Below are 24,374 nucleotides of genomic sequence, written 5' to 3'. Positions count from 1 at the left end.
TCTTCACCAAAAGGGTGATTAACATGTGGAATTCACTGCCACAGGAGATGGTGGTGGCTACAAGCATAGCCAGCTTCAAGAGGGGGTTAGATAAAAATATGGAGCAGAAGTCCATCAGTGGCTATTAGCCACAGTGTGTGTGTGTGTGTGTGTGTGTGTGTGTATATGTATTTGGCGGTGTACCGCTGAGGCCAGCGGACAGGGTCAGAAGCCTGGGGGTGCTACTGGAGCCATCCCTAAAGATGGAGGCTCAGATAGCAACCACTGCCAAGTCCGCGTTTTTTCATCTTAGACGGGCAAGGCAGCTGGCCCCCTTCCTGGACCCCGACGACCTAGCAACAGTGATCCATGCTACGGTCACCTCGAGGTTCGATTACTCCAATGCCCTCTACATGGGGCTGCCCCTGTGCCGGACCCGGAAATTGCAGCTGGTGCAGAATGCCGCGGCCCGGCTGTTACTGGGCCTCCCAAGATGGGGGCACATTCGGCCGGGTCTTCGGGCTCTGCACTGGCTCCCAATAACATACCGGGTCCGGTACAAGGTGCTGGTCATTACCTTTAAAGCCCTATATGGCCTGCCTACCTGAGGGACCGTCTCTCCCCACACGTTCCCCAGAGAGTACTGAGGTCTGGGACTCAAAATCTTCTCAACATCCCCGGGTCCAAGGAAGTGCGTCTCAAGACAACTAGAGACAGGGCCTTTTCTACAATGGCCCCTATGTGGTGGAACCAGCTACCAGAAGAGGTGAGGGCCCTGCGGGATCTTACTCAGTTCCGCAGGGCCTGTAAGACGACCCTCTTCCGGTTAGCCTACGCCTGACTGGATAAATGTAGCATTCTAGATCTCTGTGATTACTGTATAATTTTAATGCCAATTTTTTTTAAGGTTTTTAGGTTTTTAAATGCTTGATTTTAAAATGTAATTATTTTGTTCCGATTTTATTGTTTTATTGTCTGTTGTAAGCCGCCCTGAGCCACTCGTGGGAAGGGAGGGATATAAATCCCGGAATAAATAAATAAATATGTTACACAGAGTGTTGGACTGGATGGGCCATTGGCCTGATCCAACATGGCTTCTCTTATGTTCTTAGAACAAACAAGTCCAAGAGAATCAACATCAAACCGGAATTATAAAATGGAAATCCAGCATGACCAATATCAAACCAGAGAATCCCAGAAGAAACATACTATTGATTTCAAACTACAGAATCCAAGCCAAACAAACTAGGCAAACTAATTCTAAGACCTAGCAAGATGGCACCAACACATTATAAAAGAGAAAAAAACTGTCCTGAGAACCTTAAAAAGTTAGTTCTGGATATCCCCAAATATTTCAAGAGTCAGTTTGATGTAGTAGTTAAGTGTGCAGACTCTTATCTGGGAAAACCAGATTTGATTCCCCACTCCTCCACTTACAAGCTGCTGGAATGGCTTTGGGTCAGTCATAGCTCTCACAGGAGTTGTCCTTGAAAGGGCAGCTTCTGGGAGAGCTCTCTCAGCCCTACCCACCTCATGGGGTGTATGTTGTGGGGGGAGAAGATATAGGAGATTGTAAGCCACTCTGAGTCTCTGATTCAGAGAGAAAGGCAGGGTATAAATCTACAGTCTTCTTCTTCTTTTCAGGACCCATTTAGCAATGTCCCAAAAAATCCCAACTACCATCTGGAGACCCTAATATATCTGTAAGGGGGAGGGCGATAAGTTTTTTTCAGATACATATTAAGATCAAAAATATCCAAATGCATATCCCTAATACAGGCTACAGACCTTTTAGGTGTGTGTGGGTATTACTGGGGTTTCATTGTGCTTTGTTTTAAAAATTTTAATTGTTAGTGGCTCAAGGCAGCTAACAATTCAAAATTTTAAAACATGCAACATTTTAAAACACATAATGGAAACATTTTAATTAATAAATATATTTGTTTGCTAACCTGTACTCAGGGATGGCCCAAGAGCGTGTGGCACCCCAGCCAGACTCACTGTTTACCGCCCCCTGCTCCTGTGGGCCCAAGGCACATGTGTGTGCATGCAAATACCCCAGGCCGGGCTGCCACTGCCCCCTCCTTTCCCTTCTGCGGTACCGCACTCCAACGCCTGCCTCCCCCCCAGTGCACTCAGAGAAGGACCGCTAGAATTGCCCCTACCCTTTTAGATGCGGCCCAGGCATCTCCACACTCTCTTGAGTGAGTGCTCGATGAAGCTTCACACCCCCTCACTTTTGGTGGTTCTGGAAGTGAGGGGGGAGTGAAGCCTTGTTGAGCGCTCTCTCAAGAAAGAGCACGGAGATGCCTGGGCCATGTCTAAAAGGGTAGGGGTGATTCTAGCAGTGCTCTTCTGAGTATGCAAAGGGGGGTGGCAGAGCGCAGTGCCACAGAACGGAAGGAGGGAGGGAGGAGACGATGGCATGGTGGTGGTGGCATGGGGGGAAAGGCAAACTAGGCATTTGTCTTGGATGTGGGGAGGGGGGAGAGCCCAATTTGGTGCCCCCCTCCCGGCATTGTAGCAAATGCCTAATTAGCCTAGTGGGTGAGCCAGCCCTGCATGTATTTGTATATGTCAACGTTGTTGAAAAGAAATGTCAACACTATGGAAAAATTAAAATTTGGGATATATACAATATCACTGCACTGTGAAAAGTCTTCACATTGAATGGATTGTACAGGAAAGTTTATATACCATATAAGGGTAGGACATGAAACTGTGAGCCTCATAATTTCACCCTCAAACCAAAACTAGACAAATGTGTCAAAATAGAGACTTCAACCTAAGTTTGGCTAAAACTGCTTTTGTGTGCACACTCATTTGTATTTCTTTAGCTGAAATGCCATCTTGGTTCAATTCCATTTGTCACCAGGGTCCTGTCTTTGCATTTAAGAACGTAAGAAAATAAGAGCCCTGCTGAAGCAAACCGTCTTGCATCTGGTCTCACAAAGTGGCCAACCAGTTCCTCTGGATAGCCAACAACAGGGCATAGAGGCTGAGACCTTCCCCTGATGTTGCTTCCGGGTTCCAAAGGTTTAGTGACTTTGAATGTGGAGGTTTCCCTCAGTCAATATAGCTAGTAACCACTGATAGACCTATCTTCCATGAATCTAACTAATTCTCTTTTACTTGCAGCAGAAAAGGGATGAGAAGAGGAGCATTGGAACAATAGTTCTTTAAACAGCTGCATCTAGATAACCACTAGAACATAGTTAAGTCCAGTGTTTTTTTGAGAATATATATTTTACCTTCATATCAGAACATATCACAGCATATTCCATTCACTACATAGTACGTTTCTACTCTACTGTTTAAAACACTGCATAGGAAGAAATCAATATTAAAAATCATATTGCATAAAGTACAAGAGTTTGCAAAGCTCTACAGACAAAATACGGAAAAATTATGATGGAGCTTATATGCAATGCTGTGCAGGTCCTCTGAAGAATTAAATACATACTCTTGGATCCCTACAACAATGTGAGAATGAAAATGAACATACCCATACCCATTTTGAGCAGATTTTTTAATACTTTTACCAGATCTTTTTTTTGGGGGGGGGGGGGTGTTTAAAACAAAGTTTCCCTGAGAAAATTGACTTTCTGGCCTCTCTCTGTGATAGGGGCCATCCCAATCCCTCACTCCTTCTGCTGTTGGTATATTTTTGCAGAAGCCCTCTGTTGACTGAGTGTAATACTTCATGCATCCAGTGAAGAAGGTTCTTATTAGTGAAGCTTATGCCATAATAAATTTGTTTGTAAGGTGTCACAGAATTCTTTTGTTACCTTGTCTGCAGCAGACTAACATGGCAATGTGAGTGCATGGCATTTTATAATTTTTTAAAAATCCAAATATCTCAGAGCTGCTTTGAATATATGGATATTATATATATTTGACAAAGTGAAGAGGGAAGAAGTGATTACTCATTCATAGACATTCATTTGTAATTGATGAGGTCACCACTATCTCATGTTATGTCATATTCTGCTTATATGAAATTAGTCCAATTATCTCAGCATTGAGAAATCCATATAACAAAGAAAGAAAGAAAAGGAAATAAAGAAAAGAAAAAATAAATATAAAAAAGGAAGCAATTCCAACAGTTTGTAGATACAGGCATTTTTTCCTGTAGTGATTCATTATATAGCCTATTTCCATTGTATTTATTTCAGTTCTGTTTTGTTCTCTCTTATCCCATTCTATGAATACTGTTTTACTCTCCACCTAAATGACATCTGACTAAAGTGAAGCAAAAATTAGATGATACAATGAAGGTTTGTGGCCAAGCCGAGAGAGACCTGTCACAGGCTGCTTCCAACAGCAGATAATGAAAATTCAAAGTCAAACCATTTAACTTTAAGTAAATGGAAATGAATTTCTAGAGAAGAGATTTTCTTTTCTTGTGTGAGAAAGGAACAGTAGTACAGTGACAGTGACTATAAAGATACAACATGTAATTGTGATAACGGAATGTTTAAATATTAAGTGTTATCATATTACAAAATTCTGTGTTTTAATTTCTCTCCACTGAGCTTTTACTGTAAAACTATGGTTCATTGTAAAACAAGGTATTACATTTTTAGATATGCATTGAGATCAAAGGAAAGAACTTGAGGAAAGCCATGCTATTGCATGCTGCATCTGTGTAGAAAATAAATTAATCCCCAAATTATAAGGCACTTGATCCCAATGCATGCTGCAGCAGAATTCGCAAACACAGAATAAATGCAGGGTGTTAAATTGTTTCAGGGTCATCTTTAAACATGGAAAAGAATATGTATGGATAGCTGTTTCATTGAATAGGAATACCTTTGCATGTGAAGAGATATATATGATAAGATTCTCTGAAACCAGCAAATTGCTAGATTAAGGTGTTAGGATCATTTTCATAATTAGCCCTAATATGTCAGGATGGAAACTGAGCTAAACTTCTCACCCTGACATACTAATTTTGTAGAAGCAGGGAGGTTTTTTGTTTTTTTTTAAAGATCTGGGCCTCCTGTTGGACAAATGGGTGTCAGTGGTGGCCGTGAGTGCCTTTTGCCAGCTTTGGCTGGTGAACCAGCAACAGTCTTCCCTGAGTGACAAAGTTCTTGCCACTGTGGCACATGCCCCAGTAACATCTAGATTAGATTACTGTAATATGCTGTATGTGGGGTAGCCCTAGAAGAGTCTGAAAATGACAGATGCTGTAGGAGAGAGTTGTAAGGACCATACCACTGTAGTTGTTCCATCTGCACTGGCTTCCAGTCTGCTTCCAGATCTTGCAAAACAAGTAATTAGGGTGCTGCAGCAAGATAAAACCTTTCACTCCCTTAATTTTTCTCCTCTTTTCCGTGCATTTGTCATTCATTTCTGTCTCCCTTTACCTAATTTCTCTATTTCCCCCCCCCCCCCCATTTATTTTCACTTCTTGGTCTCAAGACCATCTCATCCCTCTCCTGCTTGGTGACAGAATGTAGTATTTAAGAGTAGTCTAGTAACAAACCTTTGTTAATATTATGAACAAAAGGCACTCGGTTTGCTGGGCACTGTACATTGCATTGGTTCTGCTGGGCTTTCAAAAATGCCCCTGCTTTAGTTTCTACTGCAGAGATTCTCTGGTTTCACTTCAGTCCTTCAGAAACAATAGAGGATGGGAGCACCTTCGGGGGGGGGGGAGGTGGTGTGCATCTTAACATCCAGTCTAGTGAAGCTTGGGATCACTATTTTGAACACTAGCTTTGGCTACTGTTAGTAAAAGTTAGTACAAAAATAAGACGGCTAGCTCTCAAAAATGCCTTGTAGATGTTTGGGATGGTCAGCTTTTGGGCTTCAAAATGGAGAAAAGAAGCCCTTGCAAGTGCCTGTTCAGAATTTGAGTGGTGTGATGGATTTCGGCGGGGGGGGGGGTGGTTTGCTGTCAAGTCATAGCTGACTTCTGGTGACCCTGCAGAATTTTCAAGGCAAGAGACATTTGGAAGTGGTTTGCCATTGCCTGCCACCATGTTGGCCCCGCTTTACTTCTGAGATTTGACAAGATCAGGCCATCCAGGTCAGGGCTAGACTGAGAGTAATGTAACTGGCCCAAGGTCTCCCACCAAGCTCTCATGGCATGAGTACGGATTTGAACCTGGATTCCCCGATTCTAGTTCAACACTTTAACCACCATACCACACTGGTTCTCATGATGGAGTAGTGTGTTGGAATTTGAATTTTTTTTGCTGGCATGATTATATATATCTGAGGTTATATAAAATAAAATTTTCACTGTCTGTATATCTTTTCTGGCCATTGAAACAATGTTTGGGTCCAGTGGCACATTTAAGACCAAACTTTGTTCTGTTGCTTCAGATCAACCTGAATCTGTTTTCTGGCCATTATTATTATTCGTTTTATTTCATGATTATTACTGCAAATCATTTTGTTGTATAGAGGAGGGGCCCTGCCCTGATAGCCCCAGCCTAGCCTGACCTTGGCAGATCTCAGAAGCTAAGCAGGGCCAATGTGGAGGCAGGCAGTGGCAAGCCACCTTCAAATGCCTCTTGCCTAGGAAACCCTACAGGATTCCCATGTCAGCTGTGCCTTGATGGCAAAAAAATAGTCAGGGTGTGTGTTAAATCTGAATAATAAAATAATAAATAATAATCTGCTCTGGGCACCAAATTGGTAGCTAGATTTCATGAATTGTTTTAAAATTAACAGATGATGATGTCATTGTTGTTTTACTTTGGGTGTTTTCGCACTCACGTTTTACTGGCGCCACGACCCTCCTCACGCCGGCGAATCTGCATGGATTTCGCACCAGAAGCGCCGGCGCACCCAGAAGCGCCGGCTACTTCCGTCGCTAAGCCAGCGCAAACGTTTTCCTGCATCTTTGCGATTTCCGTTTGCGCTGGCTTAGCGACGGAAGTAGCCGGCGCTTCTGGGTGCGCCGGCGCTTCTGGTGCGAAATCCATGCAGATTCGCCGGCGTGAGGAGGGTCGTGGCGCCAGTAAAACGTGAGTGCGAAAACGGCCTTTGTGATGCAGCCTGGACAGGTTTTTGGAGAACTGGTGTATTAAATTCCCACATAAATAAATTTGGCTGATTTGCTGGTTGCACCCAGAGCTGCTGTAAAACTGAAACCTTGCCCATTATCCATGCCTTGGCAACTTCTGGAGCAGATTTCTACGATGCCATTAAATACGATTTGGAAATGCCATAGCCAGACTGTTGAATGGCAGTATAGACAAGAACATTACACCAGTATTAAAACAACCACACTGTCTTCCCATGTATTTCTGGAACACATTTATGGCACTGGTAAATCTATAAAGCTTTAAATAACTGAGGTCATTTTACCCAGGCAGTATCTTCTCCCATAAAGACACTTCTTGTGATCAGCTGAGGAGAAGCTCCTTAAGATTCTAGCCCACAAGAAGGCTAGACTGGCTTCTAAAGGTTGCAGTCCCTTCTCTATAATTGCTCCAGAACTTTATAGGTCCTTTCTTTGAGACATTCATCTGGCATCTTCCACACACCCATTCTTGTTGAGGCACCAACCCCTTTTTGTTCTCCATGGCTTTTAATAGTCATTCAGGCTCACTCTTTATATTATCATCAGTTTTGAAGTACTCCAGGAATGGTAATATCCAAAGCTCTTATTTTGCTGTTTATTATTTCATTAATCAGTTAGTATTGTTGGGATTTTTAAAGTTAAGTTGTAGTAAGCTGATTTGCAATCTTCGAAAAAGCGACTCACACATCTTTAAAAAACCCAATAAATACATGCAAAAGCAGCGGTTAGATGGGCCAATATGTCATGCTTCTTCCGTGCAAGAAACTAAATCAGCCACAACATACAGTGCTATAACTGTGGAATGTCCTAGAGGGGGAGAGCCATCTGTTGCAAACTTACCATTGTCATGAGTCTAAACAGACCTTTGGGTCACACCTTTGGGAAGCAGAAATGAATTGCAAATGTTAAGAGTGCCAGAACTGAGCATGCCCACTGCTGAGCATTGCAGGTGACTGTTGGAATTAATATTTAGCTTTGTTTGCAATGATTTTAATCAGTCCCAATTCTTTATGCGAGTTGGTTTCACCTTGTTAGCTACCTCAAAAGTTGTTTGAAAGGAGAATATTAAAAAATAGATACCAATACTCCTACAACTGGTAGATAATGAGAATGGTTACCACATACACGTTTAATTTCCCCCAGCGTTATTCCCCATATGCAACCCTATATTCATGCCAGTCTTGTACTGCATTGTGAGAAAAAGGCAGGGCACTGTTCAGAAGTCTTTAATCATTCCTCTAGCCATTTATTGACCTGCTCTCTAAAGGCCATATACACGTCTTGATCTGCATGCAAAATTCCTATTGATATCATTGAGAGAGCTCTGGGCAGATGGAAGAGAGCTCGAAACCCTTACCATTTAAAATATGTCAATTAGGGAGAAAATAAATGCAGACCACACTTGTTTAAACAATCTGCAAATGTCTCTATCTACTATTGTTCATTAAACAGGGGAGTCTGAGTAACATTTTGGCTAGCAAAGGGGAGGGGAATGTTTTAGTTAGCAAACCCATATTTTTCTGTGAAGACTTTATATTTAACACTCAAACAATTGATGTCTCTGTGGTATAAACAGGATAGATAATGAATATAAGTGGGATAGAAAATTAATCCTACTTGTGAGGAAAGAGACAGTCATAATTCACTTAGGCTTCTCAGCTCTTACGTTATGAGGTCTTCAGCTAACTCATGGGATCCATTCCACATCCCGCAGATGCTCATTATGAATTCTTTTTATGTGCAACATGTGGGGACTAACTAGTTTCATATCTCTTGGTATTAGCTGCAGTCCAAAGCGTTTTGTATTAAAGCAGAATGCAAACACAGATGCTGTTTAATACAACGGATTTGAATGCAGACTCAGTTTTATCATTGAATTTATGTATCTTAATTTGGTTTGGAACAAAAATGCTATAGTAAAAACTTAGAAAAAAGAAATAATATTATTGATTTCTTGTTATAGAGTTGCACTCTGAAGAAAGACTGTATTCTGCAACGTGGTGTATCGACACAATACATTGTAATGGGCAAACAGTACTTTGTTAGAAATCTTTGCTTAGCCCTTTCAAAGTGTTTTAGAATGCCTGTTTCTTGATGAGCAATGCCTAGAGCTTCCCCTAAGAAAACTAATCTTGGCAATACCAAATATGATTAGGGCTACCCAAGTCACAGTTTTTGGAATAAGTGGTTTTGAAAGAGATAATGCTTCCTTTTAAGTGAAGGACAAGCTTTTCTATCATCCACACCAGTCCGGGCTTTTAGGTTTGTATTAATGGGCTGAATCGTGGGTATTATACTGTCATCATCTGCGACTCCTTGAGTGCTTTCATCAGCGCTGCCTTCGCACCATCCTCAACATCCACTGGAGTGACTTTGTGATCAACACTGAAGTCCTCAAGCAGGCGGAGGTTACAAGCATCGAGCCATTGCTGTTGAAGACGCAGCTGCGCTGGGCAGGGCATATCTCCAGGATGGAAAACCACCGCCTTCCCAAGATTGCCCTGTATGGCGAACTTTCCACTGGCCATCGAAATAGAGGGGCACCAAAGAAGAGGTTCAAGGACTCTTTGAAGAAATCCCTTGGTACCTGTTGCATTAACCATCACCAGTGGTCTGACCTAGCTTCAGATCGCAAAGCATGGAGGCACACCATCCACCAGGCTGTCTCTTCCTTTGAGAACACACGCATAGCTGGTCTTGAGGACAAAAGGAGATTGAGGAAGAATCGTACTGCTACAGCACCAACCCCAAATCAGACTTTTCCCTGCAGCCACCGTGGCCGGACCTGCCTGTCCCGCATTGGTCTTGTCAGCCACCAGCGAGCCTGCAGCAGACGTGGACTATTGCACCTTTCTTAAATCTTCGTTCGCGAAGTCAAGCCGAGAGAGAGAGAATGGGCCAGAATCAAAATACCACACATGGTCACAGAAAAGCTACAATAGAGTTACCCTTTTTCCAAAGAGCACATGTTCTAGAGACCGCAGACTTATACCCCGCCCTTCTCTCTGAATCAGAGTCTCAGAGTGGCTTACAATCTCCTTCCCCCACAACAGACATCCTGTGTGGTGGGTGGGGCTGAGAGAGCTCTAACAGCAGCTGCCGTTTCAAGGACAACTCCTATGAGACCTATGGCTAACCTAAGGCCATTCCAGCAGCTGCAAGTGGAGTGGGGAATCAAACCCGGTTCTCCCAGATAAGAGTCCGTGCACTTAACCACTACACCAAACTGGCTCTTGTTGGAGGCGATTCAAAGAAATTTCACTTTGAGTCTCTAGTGTCTTGTGTGAATTCTCAAAACGCATCTTAAACATGAGCAAAATTTGTCCACTGAGAATGGATTTTCGAAGGAACTGGTAGAATAGATTTCACTGCTTTCTAGCATGATTCCAGTGTTAACATTTTGGAAGGAACTTGTATGGAAGCAGCATGTAAATTCTAGATGCAGTAACTCCTTGAGCATTACTCACACACAAGATTAATTTCAAATTACATTAGAAGCACAGTAAGAGCAATTGCAAGTTATTATGCTTATTAGTTTTTTTAAAAAAAATCTGCAGAACCACTGAGTCTCCCATTCATAATTCAGTCAGAGGGGGAAAGGAGGACAGAGCACATTTATAGAACAAATACACATATCCAGAGAAGCAAGTGTCTTCACCAAGAGTACTACCTCAGATAGCATGTGGGAGCTTGCAAGTTCCTGCTGCTGTTTGTATATCAAGACCTGAAAGCTCACATCTCAGGGAGAAAGGTTGTAGCTCATTCCTCTCCCTGTTGTGCTATGAAAGGGCATTTTAATGTTGGGAAAATGTAACATTCCCCCTATTAATACAGTTCTCCATGTGCATATCTGAGGCACCATGAAACCCACAAATGTTTGGATTGGCTCTCACACTAGTCTATAAAGGACACAAATATTTTGGTAGGAAGACTGATAACGAACTGCATTGAAAGATAGAAGGCTGGAGGAAGGGAGGGAGGAAGATAGAGAGATCCCATGAGAATAAGTCTCATGTGCAATTGCACCATTTCTGTTAATAAAAGTTGCCCGTCTTGATAGGCAGGAGTCTATGAAAGCAAACAACTGCATTGCCTATTAAAGACAGATGTGTAAAGGGGAAAAGCCAGCACAAATGGTATTTCCCATTCTCATTCAAAAGTCTCCAGTTACTTGTTCAGTTTTAAAAAAGAGATGTTCTATGCACATTTATTAATCCTACATAGCATACAATCCACAACTAGCGCACTGTGACCTGGGTAATTAAAAAAAACATACAAAAAGTGCAATGTGTCGACTGGCACTGTGTGCCTTCTGATTCCTAGTGCTTTATACTCAAATTTAAGCTCTGCTAATAAACAAGTATCTCTCTGCCTCAAGTGGACATCCGAATTTTGCTCTTAATACTTTCACGTGCGAGGGTGCTAGCGCTGCCTTCTTCCCGCAAGCGTCCAGACACCTGCAAGGACCTGCCCTTATTGAAAGGACGCTCCGGGTGCCAGCGCAGCGATTGGCTCTAGCAGATCACGCAGTAAAAACACAGGTCTGCAGTGCCTTTGCTTAACGCCAGGGGGGTCCGTCTGCCGCGTCAGCTGAGCAAATACCTTTTCCCTCGCCGCTACTCCCTGCACAAGGAAGAGCTTTCGAGAGTGGGAAAGGCACGAAGTGTGGGGTTGATGCCGCTGCACATTCCAGCGCCTCGCGCGACTCTGCTACCTAGAACGCCCTTGAAAACACACACACGAGCTTTTGCAGTGTTTGCAGGGCGAATCGGCTGCTCGTCCTTCCTGCTTTGTTTGCTGTGCGCGCGGCAACAATAAAAGCTTTTAAGGGGGGGTGGGAAGAGAAATTTAGATGTGTTCCTTTGACTTTCTTGCCATTAATTGCACAAAGGGCGCTGCACTTCCTATAGACGAGATCCTAAACACTTTCCTGGGGAAGTAAGCTTGACTGGTGTCCAGTCGAACTTCCGTTCAACTAAAACGGCAACCCGGTTCAAGTCAATAAAGAACCAGCTGGTGCCCATGCGCGCGAATGGTTTATGGATCGCCGTCTCAACTAGTTTAAGCGCGACGGCGAGCCACTACGGAGACCCCATCCGTGAGCACACACCCAGCGAACTGCCTCCCTCTTCATTACGTTTGCCAAAAGCTTTCTTGCACAGCTCTGAACGTATCTAATTGATACACTGGAGTGGCCACAGGGACCGGTGCGGGCAGGCAGCTGGGCGCGCACACAACTCCCCCCCCCCCGGGGTTTCCAAGTTTGAGCAGCAATAACAGCGGCGCACCCTGGGAGGGCTGGAGAGTCAAACAAACTCTGCCCTACCACAAAAGCGGCGCATTTTTCCCGGGTGCAAAGCGGACCTTCCGAGAGAGGAGGACACACAGAAAGGGGGACAGGGGGCGAGACGGAGCGGGGAAGTCGGCGACTTCCCAAGAACTTGGGCTGGAACAAGCCCGCCGCCGCTTCACTCTCCTTTCTTTTGGGAGCCGGGGATCTTCCCATTCTCTTCATCCCCCCCCCCCCCCCCGCTCCCCGGGCCCGCTGTCTGTGGCCCACCAAGCTGTGGCCGGCAACGGTTCTGAAAACCCGAGAAATCCTCCAAGTCTTGCGTTTTGGGGGCGGAGGGAGAGGGGAGGAAGGGGGGGGGGAAGAAGGCAACCCTGGCTGCCCATCATTTTCACAGCCAAGCTAAAGTAACGGCGCCCCCCTCCTCGCCTCTTGCTGTCCCTTCTCGGCTGGGATTCCGGAGGGTCGAGCGACAACACTTCCTGCGCTTGCGAGATTCCCCCCCTTCTCGATCGCTCCCTCCGCGGCGGCTTCCCGCGCTTCTCCCCCAAAATCCCGACACGTTGCATGTTTGCAAATTGGTAAAAATATCTTCTCTCTCCCCCTCACTCTAACCCCCCCCCCGCCCGCAATCTCAGCCCAGCAGCTCAGATCAAAGCGCTTTGCCTCCCTCCCAGTGGCCGCCGCTCACTAATGGGATTGCAGTGTGCCTGCCTCTGCTGCTGCAGCCGCCGGAGGGAGAGGAGCTGCTCTACCTCTTCACCAACACTCGCCGAGTGCTGAGCCGCGGGGATGATCCGGATCTTCCCGGATTTCAGCGTGCAGGTGACTGCGGCTGCGGCCGGCGGAGCGGCCGGGGGAGTGTCGGCCGGACCCGGCATGGGGAGAGCCAGCACCGCAGCCAACGGGAACCCGCAAAACGTCCAGGGCATCACTTCCTATCAACAACGGTGAGTGCAAAAGCCAAAAGGCGTGTGCGTGTGGGGGATCTTTTGGGTTTAGGCTACTTCACTTTTTTTGTCTTGCTTTGTGTTCATCTCCCTCTTCTTGCTGTTGAACGCTTCTGGGAATGCAAATATTAAGCCAAGCGGACCTTTGGAAAGCGGTGGGCAGAAACGTTCTGGCTGCTGGAGCTGGGAAAATAACAATAGCGAAGGAGAAAGTTAAATTCTCGGTAGGGCGAGAAGGGTGAAATCTTTCCCCTCCTTCCTCCATTTCTGTTGCTGCAAAGTTTAGGATCCCGTCCGCTTATCCTTTCTCAAGTAGGGATTTCTCAATGTCAATGCCTTGTACAAACCTCACAGCGTGGCAGCCAAGAGGTATAATTGATCACGCTACGGTGATTGATAATTTGTTTTCAATGGAGCAAGAGAAGAGTTTTCACTCGGCGTTTCTCTCTTGCAATTCCACACTTTTATTACAACAGTATTAGCATGTCACCTGTTACTATGGGGAAATCTTGCAGGAAGCCCTAAGTGGGCTCAGCACTGTTGAGTATTCATCTGAAAGGCATTCTAATGCAAATTTCAAGATTCACAGACAGCTTGTTTAGGAGGGGGAAACCTAACAAAGTTGGCTTAGGCATAAGTCACAATGAAGTTTAAAGATCTTCCTCGCTTTTTCATTTCCCCATTTCTTTTCTACTAATTCATAGGCAGGTGTTAATGCTATACTGGGGCTTAATTGTAGGACAGACACTTCTTTGTTTAAGATAGCTGAAGTTTTTATTTGCTTTCTTTGTTACAAGAAGATAATAGGAAATACATAATGATCGAAAAGTAGGATGCAAGAGACAGTTCTCCTGTGAACCCTGCATTTTATTATCCCTTTTTGTTGCCCCCCCATGGCTCTAAATACCTTGTTTCCCATGATCAGATTAGATAAAATATTGGATGATGAAAAGACTAATAATTTGTGCAAACAAACAATCAGTGCTTTAAACTTAAATTTCAAACTTCAGTGGTCAGGACTCTTGTTTGGAACCACCAGTATTTATATTTAAATGATTCAGATTGAAACTATGATTGCTTTCCACCTCTTTCCATCAGTTTGAACTGCATAGCTAAGGGACAACTTTTTGAAAACAAGACAGCATTGTCTTGTGAACTTTCTGGGTGACTACTTGTAAGATGTTTAACTTTCTGCCAAGCAAAAATTTAAAACCCCCCATCAAACTTAAGTCCTTAAGTCATCTTAAGAAATGTTAGAGCACTCTGCTAGCCAATGAATGTCTGAAATTCAAGATCTACCTTGTTTTACTTCAAGCAAACACAGGGATCATTTCTATAAATTAAATGCAGTATGTGGCAGATACAAAGGACAGGAAAAAATTGGCATGGCAGTTGCCTCCCTTGGTTTTTGAATTGTTTTTTTTCTGATTTACAGAAGAATTCTTAAATTATAGCAGAAGCTTCACTAGAATGCAGTCAAAATAGTTTGATTTGTGAAAGGACAAGTCAAGGGACTGAATTTCAGAAATAACAGAATGTCTTTTACATAAATGAAAGGTATCTCTTGAGAGTTTATGCTGCATGGGAAGGAGTTAATAGACCAACTTTTCAATTTTTAAGTATTACATTTTGTCTAGTTTGTTCTTTAAAGAGAAGGAATTAAAGGGATAGTACTTGATAAATTTCCATGTATTGCTTATTAGCAGTTTATTTGATAAGTTTCAACATTGCTAATTTGAAGTTTATTGTTGATCAGTCAAATAAAGTAGCAATACATACTAACTTCTGTTACATATTTATTTATGCAATCCTAAGAGATGCAATGCTATGTATACTTACTTTGGAGTTAGTCCCACTGAATTCATTGGGACCTGCTTCCAAGAAAACATTCATTTGTTTGGGCTGTGAATATTTAACATTCTTAGTGTATCCTTGTTTCTTTTAGTTTTAAATCTTTCCACTTTCCTTACTTTCAAAATGTATAATAAAGTCCTTAAAAGTAATTACAGTGAGAGCTATATATTTTTAAGCTTAAACCTCCCCCCCTCCCAGTGTTGAGATTCTACAAAACAGTTTCAGGATATTGGTAGTGCTTCCACAGCCTGTAAAAAACCCCCCCAGGACACCTGTTAACTTCATTGTTTTGATGGGGGAGGAGGAGGTATCCAGTTCTTGAAATTCTGCAGGATTAGACCAGTTAATATAACCTTATGTTCTGTTAAAAAAACATGACCTTAAAAAAAAGATATATACCCTGTTTATTTGTATTTTTATTGTGAAAGCAGGATTCTTTAAATTGATGGAGATAAACCAGAGGGTTGTGAATAGAGAGTGCCGGCTCCGGAGAGAGAGGATGTTGCAGAGCTTCGGGCGCCCGCTGGCTGTCGAGGCTGCCCATATCTGCTCCTCGGAGCCGGCGGGACATGAGACAGGTTAAACTCGCTGCCTCCTGTGACAGATCATGTTTTTGGGGGGTCACTGACTGCGCCCTGCAGCCAAACTTTCCGGCGCTTTGCAAGCTACTTGTCGAGCTTATTGACTTGCTTACCCACACGTGCAACTGTTGCTTTTAAGGATCTGATTCTGTTCATATTGAAAACAGCCCCTTCCTATCCTGGGAACACATTACTAATAATTTATCTGCTTTAAGAAAAGTCACCTGATTATGAAAAGTTGTTGTAATCCCATTTTCCAAGGTTTTAAAATGCCCATCTCGGTTCCCACCCCATATTCCAGATATTACATGATCAGTTTATAAACTGACAATGTTGGATTATGTAGCAACTATTAGGACCAAAGTGAACTTTCCCTAAAGCATGGCTATGGCAAGGACTGTAGTAACGGTATGTGCCGATAACTGCATGTGCGCCGCATATTTGTGTGCAGTCACACTTCCGCTGTTGTATACGGTACTTGGATCTCGGACAAGAATCAGATGCATGTGCCAGTTTGTGTAGCCAGAAGAATCCGCTGGTTTTCACTCACATACCTAGGCTGTGTACATGAATAGATGCACACATGCTAACAGATTTCTACACATCACCTCCTTCTTGTGTGAAGACACACCGTGCAGACGATGTATTTAATACCCTCGAAAGGGTATGCGTTTCGGTTGCATGTTGAGTTTCTCGTGCATGATGATATCCCGCGAATACACACCGCTTTTTGGCAGAGTTGAGCCCCAGCGGTGAGCGAGCGAGCGAGCGAGCGCGTGCGTCTGTCTGTCTGCCTGCAGCTTCCAGCCTTCCTTTCCCTCTCTCCCCTGCTGCCGTCTCTACTCCTCCAGAGAAGGAAAGTATGCGAAACTGCAACTGAGTGGCGTTGTTGCGCCGGCAGCGGAGGCTCTTCTGTCCCTTGCTCACAACAGTGAGAGCAGTCGGAGCTGGGGAAGCAGCTGGAAAATGCCCAGAAATACTTTCACAGCGTTCAAGCTCGGAGAGCCCTGACTTCTCACTCTCCCCCACCCCCCCGCCATGGCCTGGCCTGACTCTTAAGCCAGTCTCGCGGGCTGCGTGCGTGTGTGTGTGGCTCTCAGTCACACCTGCCGGGCGACGCCAATGGCCGGGCTGCCAGCCGGGTCTGCGAGCCTTTCTCCCTCATCCGCGGCCGGCCTCTCGTCGCTGCGCCTGGTATGTCTTCGGAGCCGGCGGAGCCTGGGCTCTCTGCGCTCCTCGGCTTATGGACGGCGGCGGCAAGAGCAGCAACAGCGCTAGCCAGCGAGCAGAGCGAAGCAACCTGCGCCAGGACCGCTGCGCCGGGGAGCGGGAGCCCGCAATGCATTGGCCTCAGTACTTTTCCTCAGCCTGCCTGCCTAGGCAGGGCCATTGCCGGCGCCGCCGCTAGACACAACACCACACACCAACACCAGGAGGGGGAAAAGTAAGGGGGAGAGAGAGAGAGGAAAAGGGGGGAAAAAGCCCAGGAAGATGGCGCCCACCAAGCCAAGCTTTCAGCAGGATCCTTCCAGGCGAGAACGGTAACACTTTCTCTGTATTGAACCTGCGGCAGCAGCGCCTGCCTGTGTCTGGGGCCACTGCCGCCGCCGCCGCCGGCTGCCGTGGGTCTGGGTTGGTTGGCTTCCATGCCCGGGTAAGGGGAAGCAAGGGGGAGGGAGGAGGGAGAGGAGAGGCTGGCGGCGGCGGCGGCGACTCTCCTCTGCTTGCAAACGCCTGCTTGTACTGCTGGGTCTTGGGAGTTTCTCTTGGTGCATGCATATTTGTCTGTTGCCGCCGCCAGACACACACACACACGCAACATTTGCTAGGCTAGCGTCTCCACAGCAGCAGCGAGGCTGCACCTCCCCACATTGCAGGAGTCGGTGTTTGGCTGGCCGCATTGGCGGGAGGGGAAGAAAAGGGGGTGTGAGACGGAATTCCCGGGAGGCAACTTTTCGGCTGGCTGGTCTTGAGGATCCTGGTGTGGGTTGGAGAGGGGGCTTGAAGAACGGGCAAGAGAGGAAGGGGAGGGGGCGAGTTGGAGAAGCGAGGAGCTTTCGCCAGGCCCAGAGTTGCCTTCTGAAAGGGCCGGCTGGGCTTGTGCAGCTAGGCCAAAACTACAGAAGAGGCGCTTGCTGAGCGGCTCTTCACAACTGCTTGGACAAGTTTGGTCAGAGCGCCGCAACAATTTCTCCATGCCCAGCATTTAACCTTCTCATCTCCCGCCTTTGGGGATCAGTCGAGGTTAGGTGGGTGGGGGTGGTTAGTCCTCAGCTTGTTTATTGCACAGTGGAGATGCTCCAGTAACTACTATAAGAGTTCACGGTGGCAGTAGGGGGGGTTTCGTTTTAACGTTCTTACAGCCTTTCTGTTTCCCTCTTCGTCCCCATATACTTTTTTTTTACTGTTGTTCACGGTCGGGTTTTGTTGCTGATGACAGGACTGCAGCTGCCGTCTTAGTAAAAAAGTAAAGTACATCTTTACAGAAGGGCACATAGATGGATTGGTGGAGATTCGGATGCCTGTTGAGAGTAACAAGCACGTCTGGAAGCGCCCTTGGGAACAATGGGAATGTGAATGAATGGCAACTTGAAGTGTGAAAGTTAGGTACCCTTTTACCTGCAGAGGAAAGCTGGTCAGCTGCCCCTCTTTCATTGGAAATTCTGAAACAACTTGAGTTAAGTTGAGCTCTCCAAGGTTTAGCCCAAGAAACTGTTTTCTCTGAGCATGTGTAGAATGCTTTCCCCTTATTGAAGAGTAATTGCAACCTATATCCTCCCTACAACAGAAGCAAAGGTTAAACTCAGGATGCAAAGCCCTGGGCTGGCTTGAACCTCCAGTGCTTTTAAAATACAGGCCAATCCTTGTAAAACAGAAAGGGGAGGAGAACAGATGTAAGTCATGGGCCAAAATCCGCAAGGAGGGGTACATTAAGAACAATTGGGAATGGCGAGGAGGTTGCCATGGGCACTGAGAGGCTTGAGTGCTCAGACCCCAGTGTAGAATGGTTGTAGATTGACAGCCCCATCGCTGCAAGGAATTACAGCTCCCACTGTACCACCTTAGCTAAGCTCTATATTGCAAAGTTTTAAAGTCTGACTGATACTGCTTAATAATGCCTACTGAAATCTTAATTTCAGGGTCATATGACCCAAGTAAGGCATATGAGTATGTATTGGTTTTCACTTTTGCTCTAGTATTAGGAATGAATTGAGTAGCTGAAGTGTGAGGAAGGTTCCTAATTAAGATGTAAAAAGAAAACTACCTTTAAATGTTTTTTAAAAATAATTTGCCAAGTATTGTAGATGAAGCCATTGGGGGAATATGAACAGTTATGTTTAGCTTTAATGATGTAATCAGTTTGTCAAATAAGTGATTAAATGTAAATTTGTATGTTCACTATGAAAAAGTAAGTGTTTTGGGATATAATCTATACAGCAGTTGGACCAAGTGGTGGGATTTGAACTGGTTTACTTTTATTTTTTATATAGGTTCAAATTCTCTGCCTTTGATCATGCCCTTTCATATAGGGGCTTTGTTTATAGAATAAACTGTTGCATTTTGTGCTTTCAGCTGTGTTTGGATATGGCCAGGTTGGCATTGTACGTTGTATCTTGATGACATTTCTAGAAATGAAATGTTTAATGTTCTTTTAGCTATGAACATTCAACGTTTTCCTTCCAGTGATTGTAAAAAGCATTTGCATATTACTAATATCTTTAGCAGCCTGCTGGCTTCCTGCACATAGAGTTTATGTATTGAGAAGGGAAAAAGCCAACACATAAATACCAATATGCTCCATCTTCCCTGAACACATACACACTCAGCCACACATCCTTACAACAGACAATTCTGCTTTCTTCTCTATGAGCTTGGTACTATATTAGTAATAAGTGTATTTGCTGGGACGGCTTCAGTAATCTCTCCAGCAGAGGCATATTTGTGTGCCATTTTGGGAATTTTTCTGAGATAGGAATCTTAAAGATAGAATTAATTTCTAGGGGAAACTTCATAGCCTGTGCATGAGTGCTTTCTTTATCACCTGTCTCCATTTGGCATTCGAAGAAGGTAAATCAAAGTGTGCAATTTGTTATTCTGCTCCACTTGAGAGCTGTACTAAATAACACTTGGTCTGAAATTCTGATTGAAGTTGTAGGAGGATATACAGTATTTAATTTAATGCCCTTTAATAGCATATTCTTGTTCAGCTCTGATGCTGTCATCTTAAAGGTTGGATCAGAGTAGTTTTATTCTATAGGGAGTGGGAGGAGTAGTAATTTCGGGGGAAGTAGCCTAAATTCATGAAACGCTAATAACTCTAAGCTTGGCCTAGTGTCCAGATAGTTGTCTTGTGCCTTAAAGGCTTACTTGTTGACATAACCTACATTTCATACATTTTAAGATTAAGTGCCCAGTGCATTATTAGTAGGAATTCTGCATGGGATATTCTGTGTCATAATGCTGCTTCTTAAATTAAAGGTTATCTAAAAAAGATGAAATAATAATATTTTCTTAAAATGAAGTCCATGAGCTTGATACTTTATTAATAAGTGTATTTGCCAAAGTGTTTAATGCAGTAGATTGTCTACTTTCTCTAAAACAGCTGTCTCATGGCAGAGCTTATTTTACTACTTTCTTGCTTTCTGTCTACTTTCTCTAAAACAGCTGTTTCATGGCAGAGCTTATTTTACTACTTTCTTGCTAACTATTATGTACTACTTCAACCTGTTATAGACATTGTCCCTCTAAACCATGTAGGACTTGGGTATTTTAACTGTATGCTGAATTGGAGCTAAAAGTCTGTGTTCATATAAACAGAAGGCCCATGGAAATCAGTGAGACTTGCTTGTGAGTAAGTGTTAACACTGCATTAATGTTTATTAAAATTTAGAATTCATATTGCAGAATGAAGCTATTCATAAATATTTGTGTTTTCTAAATAGAGATTTAAAATTTAGTAGGCAGTGGATTTTTTAAAAACTATTTTTAATTTCAGTTAATTAGATGGAGCCGGAGGGGGGGGGTGACCAGACTTAAACTTGTTGCATTTTCTTGTAAAGTGTACAGGGATGCCAACAGTTCAAAAGATGAGGATTATCTTATTGTACACCCCAAAGGAATAAAAAGGACATGCATGTATAATGCATATATAATACTGGCAGTGATTTGTAAAGCAAACTGTGTTACTGCTTTAAACTAAAGAGGAAAAAAGCCCCCCCCCCCTTTTGGTATTTCTTTCTAGAGTATATGCTTAAACACAGCAGTGATAAATGATGATATGCATTGTCTAACACTTGCTTTTATATAAATAGCTCCAGAAGATTGCTTAAATGATAATCGAAAATATGAAATAGGGTGGCCTTCATATCACAAGGCCAAGGGTCTACAAATGGAAAAACTGAAATAATGAAATATTTCCAAGGCAACAGACTGTCAACAAGAACTGTAATGCATGGGCATATCATAGAGGTACCAGAGAGGATATTAGATCTTATAGCTCTAGAGCTAGGAGTTATAATGACCTTTATTAAATAGAGCCTCCCACATTACCACAATATCTGTGATTCCTGATTTATGGATTAGTAGTCACACTGATGTTCGCAATTTGAAACATTCACCAACCATATTTAATTTGCTGCATTTTTACTTTCTGGAATAATATATTATCTAGGGTCCATATGATGGTATTGATCAACGTACAGTTTGTTAGCAGCTAGCTAATGATCTTCTAATATACAAGATCTTTACAGTCCAAAGTTCTGCTGTTCGGAACATACAGACACATGTGTGATGGACTGCACTTTTAAAAGCTTAGATTTGCTGTGTAAATAAAGGACTTGAGTGACAGGCTGTTCCTAGAAATCTGATTGGTTACTATCAGCTGAGTAGAGAAAGCCTTCTGAACTGGATGCTGAGGAGAATTCAGTCGGATTTCAGCCCTAGCTGAGAAGAGTCCAAGTACTAATAGTTTCAGAATTCAGCCCTGATGGAGAGCAGTTTAACACAGACAGGAGAACTGGGGAAAGCTGGCAAGGATGAGTGGGTAGTTAGATGGAGACTCCTATTCAAGCCAAAGAAAGAGGATAGATTTTCTGATGAGAGGAGAATTTCCCTACCCAGTCAGAGTTAGCTCTGAAGAGTGCAGAGAGTTTAGAGACCTTTAGAGTCAGCTAAAACCTCAAGATAAGTACTAATGTTTCAAAAGAATAGGTTTGGATACTAGAAAGAGTGTACCAGCCTTCTGGAAACCAAAAGAGGCAGAGAATACTAAAAGAAAGTGTGCTGGAGTGTTCGGAAAACACTAAAAAAAAGCTTTTAAAGATTTTAAGTAACTTTGAATAGTTTAAGATATTATAATTAGCCTGAAATATAAGAGCTGAAGTCTCTGTGTGTACTGATTTTACCTCAGTGTTATCTATATTGAGTTACCTCAGGAATTTTACCCCTGATTTCACCTGATCTTTCCCCTCTGTGATGAATAAAATATTTTGTTAATTTTGAATATAAAAACTTCTTGAGTGCCATTTAAGTTTTATAAGTTAAAGGAGGTTCCCATTCCTTCACTCAGGTTCCTGGGGGCTAAGTAAACAGCCAAAAATATTATACTGTGACAGAGTGGGAGTGGTACAGTCAGAATTCTTCAACAAAGAAGAATACAGATAATTTTTTCTAAAGAATAAATACTGGTGTGTTATATAATAAAATTACAATTGGATATCCTTGCAGTTAACTTCTTGCCTACAGTGAGTATCAGTTCCTTGTGAGCAAACTATTTGCCCAGTCCAGCTCTTAGGATCTTGTGTGACACATTCAAGCTGGTTTGGTGTACATTTTTAACTCACTCCAGTACTGCTATAACATTACTATTGAAAAACTGGAAGGTTAGCTTCAGTATTAAACTGTAAAGCGGGCCACCCTAAATATTGGTGTTGTTTGGACAGTCTTATACTATCTTTTCCATTACATCTGAATTTCAGACTGAAGAATATTGGAGATTTCTTCATTAAAAAGTAGAAACTATTTTTAAGAGATCTTCTGTTACAGTTTTTAGAACTGGAGGTTTTTATAAAGGAAAAATAAATATTCCATAATTTCTGAATTGTACTATGTCGTGAAATTTGGCAGTAATATTTGAATTTGACATCTGTGTATGAGTAGGAATTGAAAAAGCTGCAGTATTGGAGTCCAAGCTGTCTGCTCACAACCTGCGTTTGATTCCGGTGGAAGCTGGGTTCAGGTAGCCGACTCAGCCTTCTTTCTATCCTTCTGAGGTTGGTAAAATGAGTACCCAGTGTAGATGACTGGGGAAGGCGAACCACCCCATTAAAAAGTCTGCTGTGAAAATGTCATGATGCAGCCTCACCCCAGAGTCAGAAATGACTGGTGCTTGCACAGGGGACTACCGTTACCTTTTAAAAAATTATTATTTAGAGGTTTGCCTTTCAGATGCTAATGGTGCTTAGCAGCATCATGTTATAATGAGACCTTTGTGTGGCAAATTCTAGGGGTTTTTTTAGGTTCATGATTCTCTAGAAAATATGTTATATGTATAAAATGAAATAAAATGTTATTTCGGAGTACAGTAATCCATATAGAGCCAGTATAGTGTAGTGGTGAAGTGCGTGGACTCTAATGTGGGAGAACCAGGTTTGATTGCCCACTTCTCCGCATGCAGCTTCTGTTGTGACTTTGGGTGAGCCACAAGTTCTCAGCAGAGCTGTTCTCTCAAGGGCAGTTCTCTCAGAGCACTCTCAGCCTCACAGGGTGTCCGTTGTGGGGAAGGAAGAGAAAGGAGATTGTAAGCTGCTCTGATATTCCTTTTGGTAGTGAAGGGTGGAGTATAAATCCAATCTTCTCCTCCTCTTCTTCATCATCACTGTCGTCATCATCATAACATAAGTTGCTTTCTAATGTGTCCAATTCTAAACACACTTGAACAAATCTCATTAATTTGGTCAAAGCTCATTTCTATGGAACTTTAGAGAGGACTTCAGCCTTAGAATTATAGTTTTTAGTTGTAAGATACATGTGTTTTTTAAATATTTTTATTCATATATCTTTAAATATATATTTTATTGGTTATTTTATGGTGGTTGAGGATTTTGAACTGGTATTTTAAAAGTGATGTTTCAGAATTCAATTCTTGTAATGTCATTGTTCTATCAGAGTGAAATACTCGATTGAACAATGTCTATGGAATTTGTAGGATATGTCTCAGAAAAATTATACAATAGTTGCTTCAATGTCAGATGTTATTATATGATGGCCAGCATGACCAGTAGTTTCACCATCTACAAAGTACCTGTGAAATAAATAGTACTCTTGTGACCATTCATTTTTACATGCCTTTCAGTAGAAGAATTCATTAATAATTTATTGCATAGGTGTGTATTATATTACATTTAAAGATATACTATACTGGGAATAATATCTTTTAGATTGAAAAATAAATCAATGTGCTCTTCAGGGAATATAAATTCAGCTCCTGTTGTCATTAAATAAAAACAAGATTTAACTTTGTATGTGTCTGATTAGAATGAACCTCTTAACATATTATATTTTCAGTGTATATTTTGCCATATCTTCCTTCTTCTGTCAGGTTGAGTTCAAAGCTCTCACTTCAACTATAGTATAGTCTCTGAAAGAAACTCAGAAATAAATTTAGATTGGTCATATAT

The 24,374-nt window shown here is 43.0% G+C and overlaps 1 protein-coding gene across 11 annotated transcripts in view; it reads left to right on the top strand.

Annotated features, from left to right (window-relative positions):
- Positions 1-12,931: 12,931 nt before the first annotated feature.
- NPAS3 (neuronal PAS domain protein 3) overlaps positions 12,932-24,374 on the top strand; it is a 1,210,843-nt gene continuing 1,199,400 nt past the window's right edge. For 4 of the 11 annotated variants that reach the window (XM_060261386.1, XM_060261392.1, XM_060261391.1 and 1 more), the window contains exon 1: positions 12,932-13,261. In XM_060261386.1, the coding sequence (XP_060117369.1) occupies positions 13,104-13,261 (158 nt within the window). In that variant the 5' untranslated portion in view covers positions 12,932-13,103. Of the gene's footprint in view, positions 13,262-16,525; positions 17,238-24,374 lie in introns of those variants that run through there. The other 7 variants (XM_060261390.1, XM_060261387.1, XM_060261394.1 and 4 more) reach the window with 3 other exon arrangements.

This window comes from Heteronotia binoei, chromosome 21, assembly GCF_032191835.1.
Source record: "Heteronotia binoei isolate CCM8104 ecotype False Entrance Well chromosome 21, APGP_CSIRO_Hbin_v1, whole genome shotgun sequence".
Lineage (NCBI taxonomy): Eukaryota > Metazoa > Chordata > Lepidosauria > Squamata > Gekkonidae > Heteronotia > Heteronotia binoei.
This window is presented reverse-complemented; position numbering and strand designations above follow the sequence as displayed.